The 21,656-nt window shown below is 37.4% G+C and overlaps 1 protein-coding gene across 1 annotated transcript in view; it reads left to right on the top strand.

The window, feature by feature from the left end:
* The first annotated feature begins 1,659 nt into the window (after positions 1-1,659).
* The window catches only part of tex264a (testis expressed 264, ER-phagy receptor a), a 78,976-nt gene continuing 58,979 nt past the window's right edge, over positions 1,660-21,656 (top strand). The window contains exons 1-2 of the mRNA XM_028003399.1: positions 1,660-1,917; positions 15,911-16,132. Of these exons, the coding sequence (XP_027859200.1) occupies positions 1,660-1,917; positions 15,911-16,132 (480 nt within the window). The remainder of the gene's footprint in view (positions 1,918-15,910; positions 16,133-21,656) is intronic.

The following is a 21,656-nucleotide window of genomic DNA, read 5'->3' as shown; positions in this document are numbered from 1 at the left end:
GGTCTCAATTAAGAGCTTTAAGGTATAAATATATGAAAAACAGAAAATAAAGCGGTACAGACACCTTTTAGCACAATGGTGTCAAATATTTCCTGATTTCATTGCTAAAACATGTAATAATACTAATGTAGTAGTTGGGTCCAAAGTGCAACAAAACATTTGTCATGTTAAATTTTCTAGTATGTGATAATTTAAATAAAAATGGTGTATAAATAAAATTCAGTCTATAACTTAAAATTTCTGATCAAGTTATTTACTGCTACTTAATTTTATGTTGAAAGCAGATCTACCTAATTTATGTGTTGCAGCACATCCTGGCTTTGTTTAATTGATCAGGAGAAATAATTCTCAATAGTGAAGCAGTGAATTTGTATTCATCCCATTAGATCTCAAAGTAAAATCAGAAGTCACTTAATTACAATCCTGCGTAATTTGATCAGTCAGAAGTGCAACAAGGTGACTGGTCCTCAATTAAACTCCTGTGCAAGTAAACCTATAAAATTTTGGGATCTCTTTGACAAAACATACTGACAGGTTCAGTTATTTTATGGTCAACTGCAGCACACAAATATAAAATAATGAATAGAGTAATAAATACATCTAATTTGGAAATATAATAAAAAAGTTTTCATTTGCTAGATTTGGATGTTGTGCATCTGGATGAATTTTTGTACAATACTGAAAAAAACAAATGATTGTTTCATCCAGAATAGGCTACTGTGGGATATAGTCTCCACTGCCCAGGAATGTCATGACAGTTATGAGACTGTCTTCAGTAAGAGGCGTACTCAGATTCGTTGGAAGACTGACTGCTACAGGAGATCCTTCCTGCCCACAGCATCACCATCCACAACGACTCTTTGAAGATACTTGAATATGAATTACAGCATCTAATTTCCCTTTAGAATAATAATAAAAAAGAAAATTCAATTTCATTATACATTTAACTTAATTCTGTATTTAATAAATCACATAATAATAATCTTATAAGTCTATCCAAATATATGTATACCGAAAACATTTTTTAAATTATTATTATTATTATTATTATTATTATTATTATTATTATTATTATTATTATTATTATTATTATTATTCTTCACAGTTTTAGTCAAATTATCGCATAAATATTTGACAAATCCTTCGTAGTAAAGAGGTAAAAAAACCAACTAAATTCTGTCGCTTTTCACAGTTCGTTCCCTAATGACTGTCTGGGTTGCACCACAGTCAGTTAAATAGGGGGGTTTTGTGCTGTTAAAACCTTTGGTGTCGACTTTCTGTATAGTAATTAATTTTTATCAACGGGAATTCCACGTTTTTCTGTGACTAATATAAATGCTTTGTATTTTATTGGTGGAATTTAAGAGGGGAAATTAGCTTTATGTTTCTTATATTAGCGCGTCTCCCCTTCTGAACTAGCAACAATGGACCATCCGGGAAGCGTGCTTCACTGTTTGGGGAAATACCTTCACCGAACGGTCCTTCCAGACCTCCAGCGCAGTGCTTTAGCTTTCTGTTTTGTTTTTATGCTGGTAACAGTCTCCACTGCGTCGTTTTTAACGGAAACAACAGCGCTTCTCTGTGTTGTTTGGACTTTCACTGTTACCGTGTGTCTGCAGGGAACGGTTCAGGTCTGCCCTGACTGACTTCAGCTGCACCATGTCCGATTCAGCTCTGCTGCTCCTGATACTCTTCCTCCTGCTGTGTTTGGTGCTGACCGTCGGTGGGCTGCTGGTGTACTCGGGGCTCCTCACGGAGGTGGTCATTAAAACGGGAGCCCCTCCGATTAGGAATGTCACTGTCGCCTATAAGTTCAAGCAGGGCGCCTACAAGGACAGCGGTGCAGCCTTCACGGAGACCTACAGCATCGGCCCCAAACTCAGGGCCATCGGGATTTTCTACGATGACCCCAAAAAGGTGAGACCCCCCAGGGCCTCGGAGCCCATACACTGCATTTTAACTGTACTTGACCCCATGACATAACTGTAAATCACAGTGTACTCTGCGTGCTGATAAGTTGGTAAAGTTATGGAGATACGGTCTATTTGACCTGGGCAAAAGTCAGAAGGTTGGTGTTCAGGAAGTTGCATCATTTGAGAACTGACAAGTTTTGGATTTTAGATGGAGTGTGCATATCTATTAAATATCTGCATCAATATTCATGTTCATATTCTAAAAATATCTAATGGTAAGTGGTCACAGAAATCACAACTTGGGTTAAACCCTCAGTTTGATATTTGAGTGAGGTATATTGTCAGAAATATCAAGATAATTGGTATTTTCGTTTTTGGGCTTCAATACCAAATTTGACATTTATTTTCTAAGGACACATCGTAGAAAGATTGTTCAACAGAGGATTAAAGAATTACAAGATTATTCCCATTCGTCACGACTCCAAGCTTTTGTCACAAACTTTTATCAGATTTTTAAATTTAAATTAAAGATATGTTATCAAAGTGCATAATAGTGGAAAATCGTGTGAATCTTTGATAAAAAAAAAACTTCAGTATGTTCAATAAAACTTCCTTAAATTGTTGTTATAGATTCATTTATTTTAGACATTTAAAAGCGTAACAATATACAAGGTATTTAGGAACTTGGTTCACAGAATAAACTATTTAATCTAGCAAAGGGGAAATAAAAGAAAACTGAAAGAAATGATTACAGCCACATTTACACTAATTGAAAGTTTTTTTTAAAAAAGTTTTTAAAAAATCAGGCAAACTTTTTTATATTTAATTTTACTGACATGAAGAAAAATGTGGTCATAAAAATCTAATATATAATTTTTTCTAATGTTTGTAAGGAATAAACAATTCAATAAATGAGGCTCGGAGTAATCTGTGAGAAAATCCCTCGCTAAAAACTTAATGACCTCAGTGGGAATAAAACAAGTTCCATGATGTTAAGCACTATTGCACTATTATAGTAGAGTTTTCTGGTGGAAGATTTCAATTTTAAAGACATTGGTCTTTTTTTCCCCATGCCTTTTACATGTTGTATATTCTGCAAATCTAAGCCGAAGTTAATTGCTTAAATGATGTACTGAAGTTACTATTTACTAGCTAGTACAAAAGTGACAACTGGTACAAATCCTGGGCTTTAGTATTCAGTGTGGGCTTCTGTTGCATCCAGTGGACTGTTATGTGTGTTGAGGCAAAACGTAAACAATCCTGTGAGAGCAAAAGATATCCACAATCTAAAACTGCAAATTGAAGTTATCCAAAATTACTGAACATCTTTAAAAGAGATTCTTTCTGTGCTTTGAAGGATTTTCTGAAGTAAATTTGTGGAAAGATTTTAAATCTGTGTTTTCGTCGACTACCCATTTAATTGTAACAATATGTCATTTTTTAATGATTAAAAATGATTGTGTCTGTGTAGTGTACAGTGCAAAGATAAAAGGAGATGTAGTTCTGTGTGTATTGCTTAAGGGAATAACGTGCAGGCTGTCTTTTTACGGAACTGGGCCTGAATGAGGAAAGCAGTCAGCTGTTCAGTTGCCACGTTGCACTGTTGATATATTTTTTTTCCCCCTCATCCGCTCATCTGCAGCTCCAGGCCTTTTCTGCAACGTGCCTGTCTCTTGGCTTAAAAATGCAAGCAAGACTCCAAATGAGAACATGAGATGTGGTCAATTAAGTGATCTCTGTACAGTGTTTTGGGCGTTTTGATCGTGATTCTTACTGTACAGGTGTAACCGGTCTGCAAGCCAAGTTTTGCATAGCTGCGGTCTGTTGTTTCCTACTTTCTTCACTAGTGGTGTTTTCGGTCAACAAGAACTGTCCTCACACAGCTGCTGGTTAGACGAGAATGTCTGACATCCTGGCTGATGTGGGTGGAGCGTCCAGCCAAACAATAAACAGCTGACTGAAAAGGAAAGAATAACTAGACACAACTTTTATACTTCAAGTAGCATGAGTCATTAGTTGGTTTTTATAGCTGGGAGGGTTAGATCATATGGTAGACAACATGGGAAATTGAAGACATTTGTCCAAACAGCCAACCGGTCAGTCTGTTCTGTGGACAATCAACAGACGGATCAGTTCAGAGTCTGACTGGAAATGTTTATTCAAGCTCAGCTACTGACGCCAAGCCTTAAGTTTGTGATCTTCAGAGACTGTGGCACACTGACCAGACGGTGTTTATTTTTCTGCTAACACCCACCAGCTCTCTGTCCTGTTTTTTAGTCACGGCTTTTCATTGGACTGCCGGATCTGAGTCATTCCAGTAAATAATTGAGGCAATGCGAGCTTAGAAAGGTTTTCTGATGTTTTTGGAGAGCTGGAGGACTGTGCCTGCCTCATGACTTTTTTGTTCCTGTGAGTGTAAATGATCCTTTACATGGACTGTCTAGTCTGGGAGGCCAAGCAGCAAAAGCTTTCACAGCTTTCCGTGTAAATTACCATCGCATAAATCTGATTGTATAACACTTCTGCATGCTATTGCAGGTTTAAGCAATGTCTGAGGGATTAAAGCTAATGAAATGTCTAAAACCTTAATTATATGATGTTCCCTTTAGTTTGTTTTGTAGCAGTCAAAACACTCGCCAATGAAAAGAAAATGAAACTTATAGGCTCGATGGAGCGGAGCTTTGGCTTGGAGATGAAATTCCTTCCTCACAGTAATTGCTGGTTTTATGTTGCAGAACTCTAATTCTCCCATAAAGATTTTGATTTTCATCCGTGCTTCTCAAAGTTGAGCAAATACAATCAAGACGCGTCTTGAGATGAACTCCTGAAAGATTAGATTTAGAAACTTTAACTGTTTTGCCGCTAAGCCATCTTGTTGAAATCTCAAATCAGTTAAATTTCTGTATTAAATAATATACATAGTTTACTTTTAGAAAATCCTTACATTTAGTTTAATGACCAGCTGTTTTCCACTCACCAACCATGTTCTGAACTCTTCAGAAGTGCTATTGTTGATATAAAAGTGTTCACAGTACTTTCAAAATCCCATGTCTTTTCAACAAAATGTAAAATAAAAAGCTTTTCTACCTTTGATTTGACATTCACTCTGTAAGATTTAAGCAATCAAATCTTTCTCGGAAAAGAGGTTCAAGATTTACTTGAGGTTTCATCTTCCATCAGGTCTAGTGAACTTGAGTAAAGTGAAGTTGTCCAAGTGGCATTTTACACAAGAGAGTCATCAATAACTAGAGGAAATTTGAAGCAACAATAACATAACTGATTTTTTAAAATTTTTTTTCAGAAATTAATTTTAATACAAATTGCATTGTGTCATTGAGCATGCTGGAAACCATTGTTTAAGTGGGCTTTTCATGTTATCTTTCAGGTTATTCAACTGATTGTACCATCTACTCAAAAATAAAAATTAAATCAAGATAGAAATTGGGCAGAGAGGCAGCATGGAGGGCATTAACAGCACGGAAGGAGCTGCAAGATTGTGTTTCCAGTATTGGTTGTATTCTAAAATCCTCCTTTGAAGAATTGTGTAACAGTCTGATTAAACCAAACTTGAACTTTTGGGCTACAATTTGCTGGACTTTGTTGCTACGAGACTAACACAGCATATCGCCAAAAAAATGACAGAAATACATTTTGTCCCACATCTATTCTCTCATTATTGTTTTCTAAATTGACAACTGCAAGCTGGTGGGACCCGTGGACACTAGATGGCATCATTGGCATTTCTGGTTGAGTTTCTGCAGCAAGCAGGAGCATCCTCCAAATCATATATCTTTGAATGTAATTTATTATAATGGCAAAGAAAATGTGACTCATTCATCAGCCAGTTTCATCCTATCGAAATAAAACTGAATTTTGTTCTTGGCTAAGCAGCTGATGACTGCTGCCCTAATTCAGTGGTCTTTATCTGAGGTCTGACTCTTGATCCATGTGATTATCAGCAGGTCCTTTTCAGTTACCTATTATTCCAGTTGTTGTAAAGTCTTTATTTAATAAGTATGATGAAAGCTAATGGGTGCCAGTCCTGAAGATTAAGAATTAAAGCTAACCCACATTAACCAATTAAAGAGTGTTTTTTTTTTAATACACTGTCACACATACAGTTTGCTTGACTGTATGTGTGGCTTTTTGTGATGTTCCAGAATGGTTTGATTAGTTTACTGATCTGTTGTGATGTTGATGCAAAGATTGCATTCATCTCATTTCTCCTGCTTGTTATGATCACGCGCATGCTGTTTATGTTTGCATAAAGGCCTGTAGCTGTTATAAAGCACCTTTTCACAAAGGTTTTACAAATACAGCAACTTAGTAGGTTGGCTAACTTGTCAAGCAATCACAAGAGTAAGGACAAAAAAACAAATTAGTGGTTCTCAGTTTTAGCTCTTTGTTGTCTTGCGGAAATAAAAGGAGTGAAGAATCTTAATGTGTGTTGCCTGTTTGAAATTTCCAGAAGAAAATGAAGTGTGTGCATCACATAATGTCCTGATGATTGGCTTTGAACCATGAGAAATAAACTAATAAAGTATTAGAGAGGTAAAATTCAGACACACACTTTTCATTGATCTTGTAGGAGTAACAGGCTGCATATGTGAGTTGATGGAGTTTTTTAAACTATAAATGATCTGTGCGGAAGATACGTCAGACTCTTACTACCCGCTGTTCTCATGCCGAGCCACTCATGCTCCCTTCATGACATGGTCGAGGTGGAAATTTACAGACGTGTTTGGGAGTGGCAGTGAGAAACGAGGGAAGGTGTAGAGATGCTGCGGAGGATGGCGGTGTAAAAATGGCAGTATTCTCACCCACCTTGGGAGCCTTGGAGTGATCCTGCTCATCAATCGGAATTTCAGATCACAGCGCCGAGCATCCCTGCACTCCCCGGTAAAATTTACTACCGTTTTACCGCTGCTTGTCTGTCTGTCGACAGCAGCAACATGAAAGGGAGGCTCATGGTAAGAAGGTGCCGCTTTTAAAATTGGATAAAAAATGAGAAATAAATACACTGATGCTCTGGAGTGCAGTCCCACAGGTTTTTAAGTCAATGTTATGCAAGACTGCTCAGGCAATATATTTCTCTCTGTCTTTTGCACCTTTTGCATATGTACAGAGTAGGCAAAGGCTGGGATAAGATTATTTCTGCAAATTCCTACTTCTGTTGAAATAATATAACCTTTATTATTACAGCTGTAAAAATTTTACTATTGACATTTACTTTGCATTGTATATTTTTACACATATACTTAAACAAAATTATGGAACATCCTCCTGCTAAATTGCAGGAGATCAGAACTTTCTGCTGTTTGTTCTGGCTACTTCATTAATTAGCTGTGCTATCTACTCTAAAAGAACATGCATTCAGCTGCCTTAAAGACAGGCTACTTATAGTTTGCGAACTAAAATTGAAAACCCTATTGTCTTAATTAGAGAGGAGTGGGATTTCTTTGGTTTCCACACTATAACTTTTTGCAACTTTGAAGGATTTCCAAACTGCAGAATATTTCTGGGCCACCTGGCTTGAGTTGCCCCCCCACACACTAGGCTAAGCTCTGCTTGTTTATAATAAAACAATGTTTTTATACACCTATCAGTGATGGCAAAGATGGGTTTAGTTAAAGTATTAAACTGGGTGCAAGACTTGGGGAGAGCAGCAATCGCACTGTTCTCGCGCAGTCTTTCAGCGCTTAGTTGTGCATTTCTGAATTTTTGTAACTCAGCGCAGATCAGACACACCACCTTTCATTCAAAATGATCTATTTGGGAGGCGTTCTTGCTGAGCAGCTTCACTTGTATATGATCCCCTTGTGAAGGTTGTTGTTTCAGTGAGTACTGCACCAAGGTTTGTCTCAAGTATAAAAGCCTCGACTTGCTCAGTGTAAACCTCTAAAAGTGCAACTACAAAGTCTTGTTCTGAGGATGCAGTGAGACAGATGTAAGGGCATATAAGCTTCCAGCCGACTTTGAACATTTTTTAAAACAAAAACATGGTGGGCAGCTGAACTTCCCTAGCACCCGGACCACTGGGCTAAGTACGTTTCCTGGGGGAAACCCTATTTTGTGGAACATGAGATTCCCATCGTGGATATGCAGCCAGGAGATTGGTTGACTTGGCCTGATGCTAACTTGTCAAAATTAATCAAAATCTCTACTAATTGTCTTTGAGACCTTCTTGAAATTACAACCCCAAAGAATTAAGAGAGTTCTGAGGGTAAAAGTAGGTGCAACCTGGTACTAGCCGGGTTTAAGTAATAAAGTTATCAGTGCGGTTACAGTACATACCGATGCTGCTGTGGGCTTGGCAGAGTTGATCAGAAAGATAGGTTCATTTTAAAAAAGAATCCTGTTGCATTTTATCAGATGGTATTTTTCTCTGTTTAAATGTCTCTTAACATCAGTCTTAGCTTGTTAACCTGTGACGCTCAGCTTATTGAAGCAGAATATTCATCATAGGAGCACACAGCAGGAAACAGGGGGAAGAGACTCACAGAAACGAGGCACGCCCGTCAGAACATGGAAGATTTAATTCACCCACATATTAACTCCCTGCTCTGCGACATCTGGCTGGAGGAGTGCCACAGTGTCCAGCTGGCCAAGAAGTGGTAAACCATCTCCACAACTGTGGCAGAGGGAAAACTGTCCTGCCTCCAGCAGCCTGCTTATCTTCACCAGTAATTATACATGCCAGAACTCTCAGGATGCCACGTGTAATTACCAGCTCAGGCTGAGCACAGCCTAAAGGGACCGAGCTGTACTTGGTAAAAGCAAGACAGAAAAATAGACTTCTACTGGATCTTGACTTTCAGGGCATTTGGGGCCCGCATGTCACCGCATAACAGCAGATGTAATTTGATTTGGATACTCTAAGGGCCATTTTATAATGATGGCATATTGAAATTTAGTTAGAAAAAGCTTTCATTTAATTTTCACATTCATTTGAAGCCATTATTTTTTCATTAACTTAATATGTGATAAATGAACAGGATCACTGGTTTTGTGCGCCAATTATAAAACAAGCCTCCTTGTTTATTTGCAAACATGGAGACAAAGAAGATAATTTTCTGAAAATATGGCACAAAGAGCATCTCTCCTTTGAAATGTTTTAGCTCTTACTGTTTAACAAGATGGATTGAAATTAAAAACTGAAACAGAAATTTTGCGCAATCTAAGATTTTATTTCCCTTAAATAGTATGCAGTTAACTTTTATGCCTATAAACACTTTGTTTTAATCAGGTTTTTCTCTCTGCAGCTGGATTTCAAATGTTCTGGCTTTTGCATATCCTTCAAATTAAAACTACTGTGAACAGATGCAGCTCAGACCAAGACAAACAGTATAAATAAAAGCTCTAGAAGAAACACTAATGTTCTGCCTTTTCAATATCTCATAAATTCATCTTCCTCTTATCACATAAATCGAACATATTATGGCTTGCATTGCGTCTCTTCTTTGTAAGAGTTTTTTTTTAGCTAAAGGAGATAGATTATACACTGGATGAAAAACAATCATTTTTCTTACTCAGGAAGCGATAACCATATATATTTGTCTCTGTGATGCCAGTCTAGCAAGGTTAAACCAAGGAGGATTTAGAAAGGGTGTCAGAGCCCCTCAGTTTGGTAAGAATAATACATCTCAAGTCTTTTCATCATGTGTATGAATTGATAACTTATCTTAATTTACATTTATTTATCACAAAACCTCCTAGTCTCATTAAGGAAACAATATATTAATTTGAAGGGTAATTTATTTTACTTAGTCAGTGAGCTCTAATTGAATCCAAAAAGGTAAAAAAGGTTGGGTAAAGTAAAAATTCTCAAAAAGGTTCTCACTTAAAGTCAGTGTTGCTTCTTCAAGTAAAACTAAAGGACTGTAGCAGTGGTAACTCATATCAATAAATAACCTACTGATAAGCATGCTAGCTGGCTTCACGGACTTGGCTTTCAAACTTCTGTCAGTGACACGAGTGATGGTTGGTGTTATTTAGGGTACCTCATCGGTGAACAGTAACAGGTGGGGGAGGGGCAGTACTGTATTCCTAGGATCCATACAGACAAAAAAAGATGGTCACTCAGGCACTTTTTCTGGCATTTCATTAAATGGAGTTTTAAACAATTTATTATTAGGTGACAAATAATGAGAATTAATTCCCATCATCCATTATTCTCTCTGGCCAGCATTGTATTTTCTTCCTGGTCATACTTCATAGTACTAATACTTTAGAGTTGTTGGAGCTAATTTTTGAAAATGTTTGTATACTGGTAACCGGACCATGTTTGGTGATGATGTGTGATTAAAAGAGAGTTGGGATTTCCCAAACTTCTAATCCATCTTCAGGTGTTACTTGCAGTTTCTGTTTTAATCAGTGTCTTATTTCTATGGCAGCCTATTGGCATTTCAACCTCTGCCTTCCTTAACCTGCCCTAAAGTTGCAAACAAGCTCAAGAAATATGACCAGGAAGAAAATACAATGTTGGCCTGAGAGCAGAATGGATGAAGGGAATAAATCCTCATTATTTGTCACCTAATAATAACTTGTTTCTCTGCCATGTATTTCTTTTCTGTGTATCCATCTGAAGGCACATTAACAGCCTGAAGCAAAGAATTGCTTTTAAAATTACTTTTCTTCCAACAAGTCCCAGAAGACTTGGCTTAAGGGAATTAGGAAGAAGTGAAAATAGATTCATTTGTGTTGCAGAGCCACCTTAAAGTTTATGCAGTCTTCATGCATTCTTTGTTACTGTTCACTTTGAGGTGCTTAAAAGGTCTCGTTATATGAATCAGTTTTTTTTGACAGCCTCGCTGAGAAACATAACACGTCAGTGTTCGGTAATTGAGGTAAAAACACCACAGCCTTCCCATTATTTAGCACGTTCTGCCACTCACTCAGGCCACATAAGTCCCAGTTGGCTTCCCCCCGCTACCTGTGAAAAATGAAATCACCCACTGCCTTTTTGTAAAACACCTCTCCGCCGGCTTGGACAGCAGCCTCCAACAAATTTCTGTCTTTTTGTGGCTACAGTGTTTCAGACAAACAAAACAACCGCGGTCGAAAAGACCAGACAGGTCAAGTACACGGAGTGATGTTCCTCCCTCTCCTAATTGTCTGTTGTCTCTGGGGTGTGTTATCTAGAGGGAAGCAGAGATGAGATGTAGTCGGGGCGGCTGTTTGTACTTGCCACTGTGTGGGATGTGAATGATAGCTAGAGGCTTGAATGATATCATTAGCGAACTACTGGTTTGGCTAACACACTCTAGTCCATCAGAGTGGAAAGCAGGAGATGCAGCGAGATATAAGATGGGGAGGGAAGGACTGTGGGAGGACAGTTTTTATCCCTCTCTGTGTTTGGATACTTGCTGTTGTGTCTTATCAAAGACCACCAGTGTTGACAGGGAGTAGCTCTGTGCAGAAGCCTTGCTGACAGGACAATACACTTGATGCATCCATGTAGGAAAGAGGCGGGGATCCTGAACAATCTCTGCAGATAATTCACTTTGAGTGGAAACAAAGAAAATCGGACTAAGAAAACAGTCAGCATAGGATGCTCAGCTATCGTTTTTATTGCACTGGTGATTAAAGTAAAATTATAGTCAGAACTGCTAAATTTTTAAAACGCAATTATAAGAAAGTTGACTGCAAATCAATTAACTCATTTTCTAGCAAAAATGTTGCAACAACGAGCATATTTCACTTTGACATGGGATAGACAAACAAAGTAATGCATAAAAAAAGGAAAACAAACATTTGATAGTTACTTGTGCATACAGTCATCAGTTCAGTCCCATTGATCCAACTATCCTAATTAAAATCCATTACAAACAGTGTCAGGTGTCACCTAATTATTAAATCAGATATGTCCGTGTGTAAATTAATTTAAGTTTATGTCCAGATGTCCTGTGAAAGCCTCTGAGTTTTTTTTCTTTAGAACATTATTGAACACCAAGACCAAGGGTTGTGTTTTATTCACAAGGATGAAGTTGTGAATAAAACAGTACCCTAAGCTTTGACCATACCATCTATCACTGTGAAAATGAAATATAATACAACTGCCAAGAAATAGCCATCCGCACAATCTGACCAGCTGGGCAAGGAGAGCATTAATCAGAGAAGCAGATCTGAAGGCCCATCGTATCTCAGGAGGAGTGAACCGGTCAGAGTTGATATTAATATGAATGGAGCTACATATATTGCACGCCTGGAAGAAAACTAAATGATTTGAGCTGAGTAGTGTCAGTGACCCTAAATATAAAGCTAGAGCTACAAAAGAATGGTTTCAATGAAACTCCAGACCTGAATCAAACAGACGCAGAACTTGAACACTGACGTTCACAGAGCCTCGCCATCTGATTCGACTGAGCTTAAGCTATTTTGTGAAAATGAATGGGGAAAACTTCCAGTAGTTCTCCAACAAAATGTATTTCTAATTCTATTGAATTAAGGGCATGGATGCTTTTCAAATCTTTTTTCAAACATGAAACCAGGAATTTTTTTCTTTCAGCCTTACAATTATGCTCTATCTCTTGTTAGTTTGTCATGTAACATCCTAACAAAACACCCTGAAGGTTGCTGTAACATTAAAAAATGTATATGTGGTATGAGTACCTCTGCAAGCCGCTGTAGATCTGTATTTTGTTGCATTGTGGCGATAATTTATTCTGACAATGCTAACACAGCTGCATGGCTCCTTCTGTTTGCAGTGACTCGTGGCCTCTTTGTAAACAGATGTGGGTATACCTCCTTCCCTGTCAACGGCAGGTGATCTTTGTTCTATGACTCACTGTAGAGCACAGTGTCGGGTGATGGCAGACTTTCTCACATTAAACAGACGTTGTCAGTCACTGTTGTCAGGCATGTAACACTGATTTTTAAAGGTCACTGACGGGATTGTTCAAATAGGTTTGAGTTACGACTCTAGAGCTGCTGTCGGAGTAAAACAGGACGATGAAAACCGCGCAGTGTTGCAGCAACAGAGTGGAGGCAAAAAATATCCCAGAATGTGAGAAATGAGATCCAAGGGGGAGAGAGTGTTGAGGGTAGATGTGATAATTATGCAGGGATGACGGGGGGGACATGTAGATGAGTGTGGCTGGCTCCCATCTGTGCCCACTTTGTGCCATCCTTCCACAGACCGCTCCGGTCACACAGCAAAAACCCGCAGCAGGCAGGTCTTAACCCATTCCCGGGCAACGGAAACTCAAGCTTTGTTGCTTGACCTATGGGTTGAAATGAAATAAAATTAGATCTATATAGTATATTTAATCATAGCATCAAAGTGTGTAATGCTGCAATCCCAACTGATTCAATATTTGGTGGGCTATTATACTTGAAGTGGCAGGCATTAACGCTCTGCATGCCAATAAGATCTTGGCAAACTGGGTGGACTTTTGCTGCACTCGATGCCAACGTCTGGTAAGAGTTGCTTATTTAGAGTACTGTGTTACTTTATGTATCTTTTTTAGTTTTCATTCAACCAAATGAAAACTAAACATGCCTTAATTATGTTTATCACATTTAAAAACTAATAATGTACCTCTTGATTTTTTAATATATTGTTTTACATTTTGGAAACGCACAAACTCAGACATTTAAAACGATGTCGCAGAATCTAGAAAGTAGTGGGCTGGAACATGAAGCACAGCAACAAAAAGTGCTCTTGTAACAACAGCTCCCACTCTCCATCTGTGGCTGTTAGACAGAAACTGTCTGCGAGTCGACGCAAGTGGGAAATTCTCTGTCAGATCCGTTTCTGACTGACAACCAGCACGGCGACTGTTCTGCCTCTGTCACATCTGCATGCAGATCTGTGGGCACTTTAACAGACATAAAGTTGGCAGAGTTACCTGTAAGTGAGTGAGATCAAGCCTCGCTGCCAGCTTGTGTTTGCTCTCCGTAAGTAACACCAAGAGAGACAAACAAGCTTAGCTGGTCTCAGGAGCGCTGTCCTAATCCAGTATTTAAAAAAAAAATGTTGTTGGTCCAGCAAAAGTGTTGAGATGGTTGGGATACTAATAATTTATGTTTATTGACTGTAGAGACTGGGCCAATGAGTTATACTGTTTATGCTGGTGTAAAACAAAATCTAAAGTAGTTGTCTTCTCTAATTTACAATAGTTACATCATATTGAGATAGAAGATTATGAGGCAATTTCTTTCTTCAACTTGGATTTTCAGCAATGACCAATGGCCATCTGGTGAAAGATGTTCACCAAAGCTGGCAGATTTCTGCCTAGTGACACTTATGACGATACAAAAGTTGCTATGTCACCACGTTTAAATCAAAAGGCTTCTATTTTTAATTCCACACATACAGCTTCACGCTGGTGCAACATTAAGCACAACGCTAGCACAACAAGGCCAGATGTTTACTTACCAAAAACAAACTGGAATTACACAATATCGTCAGTTCTCCTAGAATAAAGATCACTTCTGTTACTGTCAGAAGTTTGAAAGCCACGGTTGACAAGAAGTAACTTGCAAGTCCAAGAAGCTTGGTGCAGCCATAACAATGCAAAGTAAAACAGAGCAACATACTTATATTTTTAAACAACTACATAATGATTAACATTTTAGTGGGGTGCAGCTGGCATTATAAAAACAGCAGCCTTTGTGTGCTTTTGAGAACAAGCGAGGGCGACTCAAGACTGTGACAACTAGAGTCTTACTGTATGTAAGCACATTTGATTTAAATGACTGCATAAGTGTTAGGTTCTTGCATGCCTTGGTGACAGGCTAAGGAGTTAGTTCAATGACTTAAATCAGATGTTGGAGATAAAAGAGGTTTAAATGTTCAGTCCACTGGCCTTCGAGCACCAAAGTTTCCCATTACCCAGATACCAAGATTTTTAAAAGGCTGCACCCATTTATCCATTAGCTTCCACTTAATCCGAGTTGGGTTGTGGGGGAAGCAGACTAAGCAGCGGGACCCAGACTTCCTTCTCCCCAGTTGCTTGAGTCAGCTCCTCTGGGGGAACCCCAAAGCGTTCCCAGGCCAATCAGGAAACATAGTCTCTCCAGCATATCCGGGGTCTTTATCTGGGTCTCCTTCTGGTGGGATGTGCCACCAGAACTCCAGGCATCCAGGGTTGGTTGCAAAGCATTTCCAAATGTCCAACTCCAGCCATCCTGTTATCTGCTGAAAGTCTTGCTTGCTTCCTCGTACCAGTTCTTTAAGATGCAATAGTTTTCTTATTAATGTGACTGTGTTTAATAGTAAATATTCTCTTTTCTGTTGAGGTTTGTAAACTCAAGGACTGAGTGAAAACAACTAATATTTGCTAATAGTTGTAGATTTACAGGAAAGACCAAAGTTATTAAAATCTGTGGCTAATATAGATTAAATTTATATTCCCTTGACCAGGAACTTAGCTTTGTTTTGTTTCAGACTGGAACCTCAGAAGATAATAATTCGATGTTTTGACAAAAAAAAGATTTTATTTATTTTTGATTAAAATGGCGTGTTGTAAATGATTTTATACCCTCTTGAATAATCCATAAAAATATATTTTTTTATTTATTTATATTTTTTTGCATAACAGCCTGCATGTCCTTTTTATAATTGCTGGTCAGTGTTTTGCTTGTTTCCACTTCTGTTTTTACAATTTATCTTTTAACAGTGGTACAATAAAATACAAAAAAACCCATTAAAAGACAATTAGAAACAACTAAACAGTTCTGAGATAAAATATTTGGGCTAATGTGTGCTAAAATCGAGTTCATAAAAGTGAGTTTTCAAGAATGATAAAAAATTTCCAGTGTCTGTGCAGATCTAATATCTAAAGACAGACTGTTCCAAAGTGTGTAAACTGCCACAGAAAAGGACAACTTTTCTGTGTTTAAGAAAACTTAAATCACCTCAGGATTTAAGTTTAAACCTCGGAATGAACAATAATAGTAGTGATTTTGGAGAAAAAGTACACTTTCAACAGAAAGATATTGGAGAATAAAATAATACACAGTACCAAAATACTTCCCTCCTTTTATACCTTCAGATTCTTCCAGAGAAATGTCGCTACATAGTGGGCAGTGTCCTGTGCGAGGGCGAAGAGAAACCGGATGAAGAGCTGCTGAAGCTTTACGAGAAGTTTGGCTTCAAGGTGTTTTCTCTACCGGAAGTGAGCCATGCTGTGACCACCACCTTCCCTTGTACTACCAGTCTGTCCCACGTGCTGGCTGCTCACAGGGTTTATCCGGAACTTGGTTCCTACATTGAGGTAAGATCACACTGAATGTGGTGGGGAGTAATTTATATTTATCCCATTTATTGCAATATAGAGATCTACCTTTATCATTGAAATACAGGTGAAAGTAAACAAGTGGTGAGTTTTGCTACTCATGAACCTTTTTTATGTCCCTTTTTCACAGAAACAAAATGTTTTAAAAAGGTGTGGTTGAATATGTTATTGCAGTTGATGTATAACTTCTCTTTTCCACCTTTTCTCTATTTTTAGTCCTTCATCTGTATGGTGTTTAATTCATCACTTGAGCAAATTAGCTCTGTAAAGCAGATTAAGAATAGATTAAGTGGAGGGGAGTGAGGGTGCGACTGAGTCCTGTGGCCCATGTGCTGGGCTGCATGTTCTCGGGACAGACCTGAAAAAGCTATTGACATTTACTTATGACATTTTCACACATGAATTCATTTAAGGGGCATCTCGTCGATGTATAATGCTCCTCATTTGTGTAAGTTTATGTATCTGTGAATTTTCCCAACATGTCCATCTGTTAACAGGAGGTTAAAGTACCATTTAGACAAACATCCTAAATCCTATATTTATCATAATGTGTGAGAATGTGTAAGTTTTTTCCTGAGTCTGACCAACTTCCTCCTTGCACTATGTTTTACTGGCAGAAAGACTTGTGCCTGACTGCTTTTCCTTTCTAGTTTACTAAGGCTTTAATATTTAAGCAGCCTTGTGCAGTTCTTTGAGTTGCCCACACAAAGCCATAAATGATTAGGGCTGTTAATAGCTACTGTAACAAGTCCTTCATCTGTTGTTGTGTATTGCTGAGAATAGTCCAAGGACATAGCCAGTGGCATTGTGGATCAGATGTAGCCACCTCTACCAGCATAACTAATCCATGTGAAAGTGCTGCTGTTCTTAGTAGCTGCAGCATTTTTTTCTTCAAAGGTGCTGTCTTTCATCTTGAGCTCATCCAAGTGTCCTCTGAAGTTACCTGAACTTCACAGCACTCTGACTTTTATTCATTTCTATTATGTAATTAATATTTGGCTTCATAAACTTTATGGTTCCCCTTGGGGAAGTTGCTTGACTTGCTCATGTGATCACATTTTCTAGTTTTGTGGAAGAAACAGAGCAACAACTTAAAGTACCATTCTGATCTCAAGCTCAGAACTGCCATTTTTATCCCACCGAATTACAAGCATCTCCTGGGTTGGGCACTTGTCCTAAAAGTGATTGTTTTTAAGTAATTTCCTGCTTGGATTTACTTCAACCTTTCTTTTTTAGCTAATAAAAATCATTCTTCATTTTATTCCCTTTTTAATATTTCTGTTACACTGGTAATTTTTATAAGTAGCATTTCAAAATAAGCATCTGTTTTCCATGAAACTGACTTATTCAAAGTTTTATATTAATGACAAACTATTTAAAGCAGCTTTTAAACCACAAAAACTATTGAAAACATAAATTAACACACAAGAGAAATAGTAACAGAGTGACAAAAAAAATCTATGATTTATCAGTGTTAGAATACTGTGACTGGCTAACCATTAGCCGCTAGCTGTGTTAAAGCTAGTCGACTTTTCTCTAGTGCAGGGGTTTGACACCTGTGGCTCCAAAGTTATAAGTGGCACTTTGGACTTTCTGCTGTGGCTTTTAACAACTTAGACAAAAATATTATAGAGGACCAACAGATTTAAATATTGATGTAATAAGAAATAGCAGTTATTTTCATTGTTTTATGAAATAATTGCACCACATTTCTAAAACAGAAGGACTCCAAAAGTAATGCTCATCTAAAATCTATTTTTCTTATTGGGTAAAAACTGTCACTTTTGTTTCACCATTTTCCACAATTATAAGAAAAATGTTTCCATCTTTTTCTTGCAAAGGTTTTTTATTTTATTTTGAAGCCTAAAAATAGACGTAAAATTGTGGTTCCTATAGTAGATATTTATAAAAATATATTGGATTTTTTTCTTCAAAATTTATTTAGGTGAACTGAGGGTAAAATGGATTTCTGGTTTATAAATGTTGAAGGACAATGGAACTTAATAATTTCACACTGTGACTGTTTATGTATATATTTACCTTAATAAAATGACTAGAACATCATTGCCTTTTTCAGAAACTCTTATTATTTAAACCGAACTTTGTTCTCCCATGATGCGCCTTCTGTGAAGGGCTCTGATATTTGATGTTTTGCTGGTTTATGTGGTATCATTGATTGGGGCGCTGACTGATGGCTTAATAACTATGCATATTTGCAGATCTTTAGATCATAAGCAAACTCTCCCGTTTCTGTTTGGCTCTGTCTGTTTATCCACGTCTTTAAGGCTCTGTGGAAAACAGGCAGCTTTAGAGGACCAGGTCAAAGTCGAATATGCGCAGTGACATGGAGCTTCCCTTGGTGTCAAAATTCAGCAGTGTTTCTTTTTCGGCTGTAGTGGTGGCACATAATGACTGTCAGCTTGGATCTTTTCTAGCATGCACTTCTGTTTTATAATGTCATCTTAGAAAAAACAAATTTTCACCTTTTTTCTGCTCTGTTCTGCTATGTTAAGGAAGCACCTTGTTCTTCATCTGACCTGCCCTGATAGTTTGAATGGGTTTGATATCTGTATCAAACCCAATCAATGGACTAATAACACACTAACATTAAGGCAGAACTGAGGAGTGACAAGTTTGTTATGCCGACCAGCTATAGAGGATGGTCAATAAATAATGGAGAGTGTGGGAGAGCCTTGGTTTAGTTGTTGTTTAACTCTGCTGGAATATGATCACATGCACTACATTTATGATTAATTGAACAGATTTGTTGTGTGAGAAACTTTAAAAAGGGGGTAACAGTTTTATGAGATGGGTGCAGTCAATTTTACTCCTTTTATATTCCTGTTAGTGCTTCATATCAGATGTGTTTGTTTACTGGTTAAAAGCTTAACTTTGAAGACCAGGACTGGGAACGTAATGTGATCTCTAGTGTACAATTAAATTTAATACTGCACACCTTATGTCTTTTCTTTTTTTAATTGCTGTTACTTTATTCTTATTTTCCCTACTGCTGTAATTGAAGTATAGTAAATGTTTTGTTTTAATAATGAAATCTGTCAGTTGTGCATAAGATATATTTTTCAAGATTCTTAGAAAGGTGTGACTAATCACTAAGTTTCTTTATTGTTGGTTTATATGTCGTTTTAGTACATTTTCAATTAGAAAATTCTACATTTTTGGGTGATTAAATTAAATGTTTTTTTTAACATACTGCTTAAAGACTATTGAGAAATCTGTAATCTGACATTAGTCTTGACAAATTGTTTGCTTATGTTTTGAGGTCATGATTGAAGCAACATGAATATAAGTTGTGGTGACAGAAGAAAATCTGAGGCAGATGAAGTGTCAAAGCTTGTGAAATGATCTAGGGAAGCCATGTTTAATCCTTAGGAAAGCAACATTTGATCATGCAAAGTATCCATGCTTACAATCGCTGTGGTGTTATTTCAGGAGCTCGCTGAGACAAAACTGGAATCGTCCCCCTGAGCAGAAACAAGATGAGAGGTTGATAGCTCACATCCATTTAGTAATCCACTTATCTGAATCGAGCTCAAGACAACATGGAAGCCCCTTTTCTTTCATTTCCTTTCATACTGTGTCTTATCCTAATTTCATTTTCCTCGCAGGTTCCACAATTAAAATATTTCCGTATATTTTTAAATGGCATTTATGGCATCTTGGTGTGATTATTGTAGGCCACACTGGAGTTTTTAGATAGGTTTTGCCTAGTACATCATATTGTATTTTGTAAAATAACCACCCAAAATTTAAGTTTTAAGACCCTTTGAAGTTATATTCTGCAAAGATTCCTTTCGGTGCTGTGAAACATAAATCATTTTCAAAAATGTACAGAGCCAGCATTTATGTCTTGGCATCTGTTTATGCAGAATTTTCCTTCAGAAGGTTTACTTGTTATTTGCAGCGGAAGCTTTAAAGGGCATATATTATTATCATTATAACTTCTCCTTTTCTGCTGTGTTCTGACTCATAGTTGAAGTTGGATATATTCATTTCCATTTCTAAAATTGAGAAAAATTAAAAAGAAAAAGAAAACAGCTAAAAATGTAGCAGAAAGTTGCCCAAAATGTGATGGGGTTCCAGTTAGAATTGGGATTTATCTTGTGAAGAGAATAAAGTCAGGAAAAGAGCTGTCTGAGAGTTGGGGACCTAACCAACAGGCATTTGGCATTTTAACATATGCATTTGATGATGCTACCTGACATTCTAAAACAGCTGGGTTGCCATTGATGCTGATGAATGTAAGAGTTTATGGGAGCTTTAAATATATATTTTGTGTTACAGTTGAAATTTAATTCATTTCTGAGACTTTCCTGCCTGTCTGTGACAGCATGTTGATTCGTCGTCTCAGCTTTAATCACTTATGCAGAAACACCGCCTGCAGAGCTTTTTATATTACATTATTTTTTAAAATGACAATGGAAAATTTGTTTTTAGTTGTCAACACCAAGTATTATTTCATGCAGTGGTGTGATTAGTGATTGGCCAAAGGAGTCGTGCTGATTTTAGGTGCATCGACCATGTAAACAAGAACTCAGGTGGCTTTTGCTGTGTTCTGAATAGCTCATTGGGTGAATAGAAATGTGTCTGTTTTGTCTCGGCAGCCCATCATTTCTGCAGCGTTGTCAATAAATTTCTCAAAAGCATGGGGGAATTTTTATCTGTTTGCCCTTCAACAGTCTTTTGTCAAAGGTTGTTTGTAAGAAATGAATATCTGAATCTGCCTGTTTTTCAGAGAAAACTAGAAAACATGAAGCAATTTCTGAATGTTGGGCTTCATGGTTCCAACAAAAGTTAGAAAAACACTTTTCTGACTTTAATAAGAGAAGATAAGAGATAAGAGAAGATGCAATGTGGGCTTGAGCGTTTTTAGAGATATGCTCTAAGGCTACACAGTATACAGCGACTATTTTCATCACAGGATCAGTGTGTGCAATCTTCATATCGCAAAGGACTGTTTACGATATATTCCAAGTGTTATGCACTTGCATTCAATATTCCAATGTAATATTTAACCAGTTGGACAGTCTCATGGCAGCAGATGCGCTAGACAGAAATTATATTGCTCAAAATACTAATAGTCCCAGAGTAATGGAAGCATGGATGTGAAACAGAGGAAAGAAGAATATATGAAAATTTTACAACTGATGTAATCACAATATTTACTAATATTATCACCATCTCAGGATTTCTTTTTTTTATCGTTCAGCCTTAATGTGCTCATTAAGAAGGCTTTGGATTGGCTCAAACAACTAAGTGATGCACAATATTTGTGCTGTGCATTAAGTGGACTAAGATTTGTTAACACAGTCTGTGAAAAGTATTTGTGTGTTTTTTGTTACACTTATATATTTTAGATAATCAAACAAGTGAAAGAACATGACTTGTGTCATACAGGCATCCATATCGCTCACATTTTGTGCCTTTTGCCATCGAGTCATCACTTCTCATGTAACATTACACAAGGTTGTAACATACAGACACA

The sequence above is a fragment of the Xiphophorus couchianus genome, chromosome 20, assembly GCF_001444195.1.
Source record: "Xiphophorus couchianus chromosome 20, X_couchianus-1.0, whole genome shotgun sequence".
Lineage (NCBI taxonomy): Eukaryota > Metazoa > Chordata > Actinopteri > Cyprinodontiformes > Poeciliidae > Xiphophorus > Xiphophorus couchianus.
Note: the sequence above shows the minus strand (reverse complement) of the source record. Positions and strands in the feature narration are given on the sequence as shown.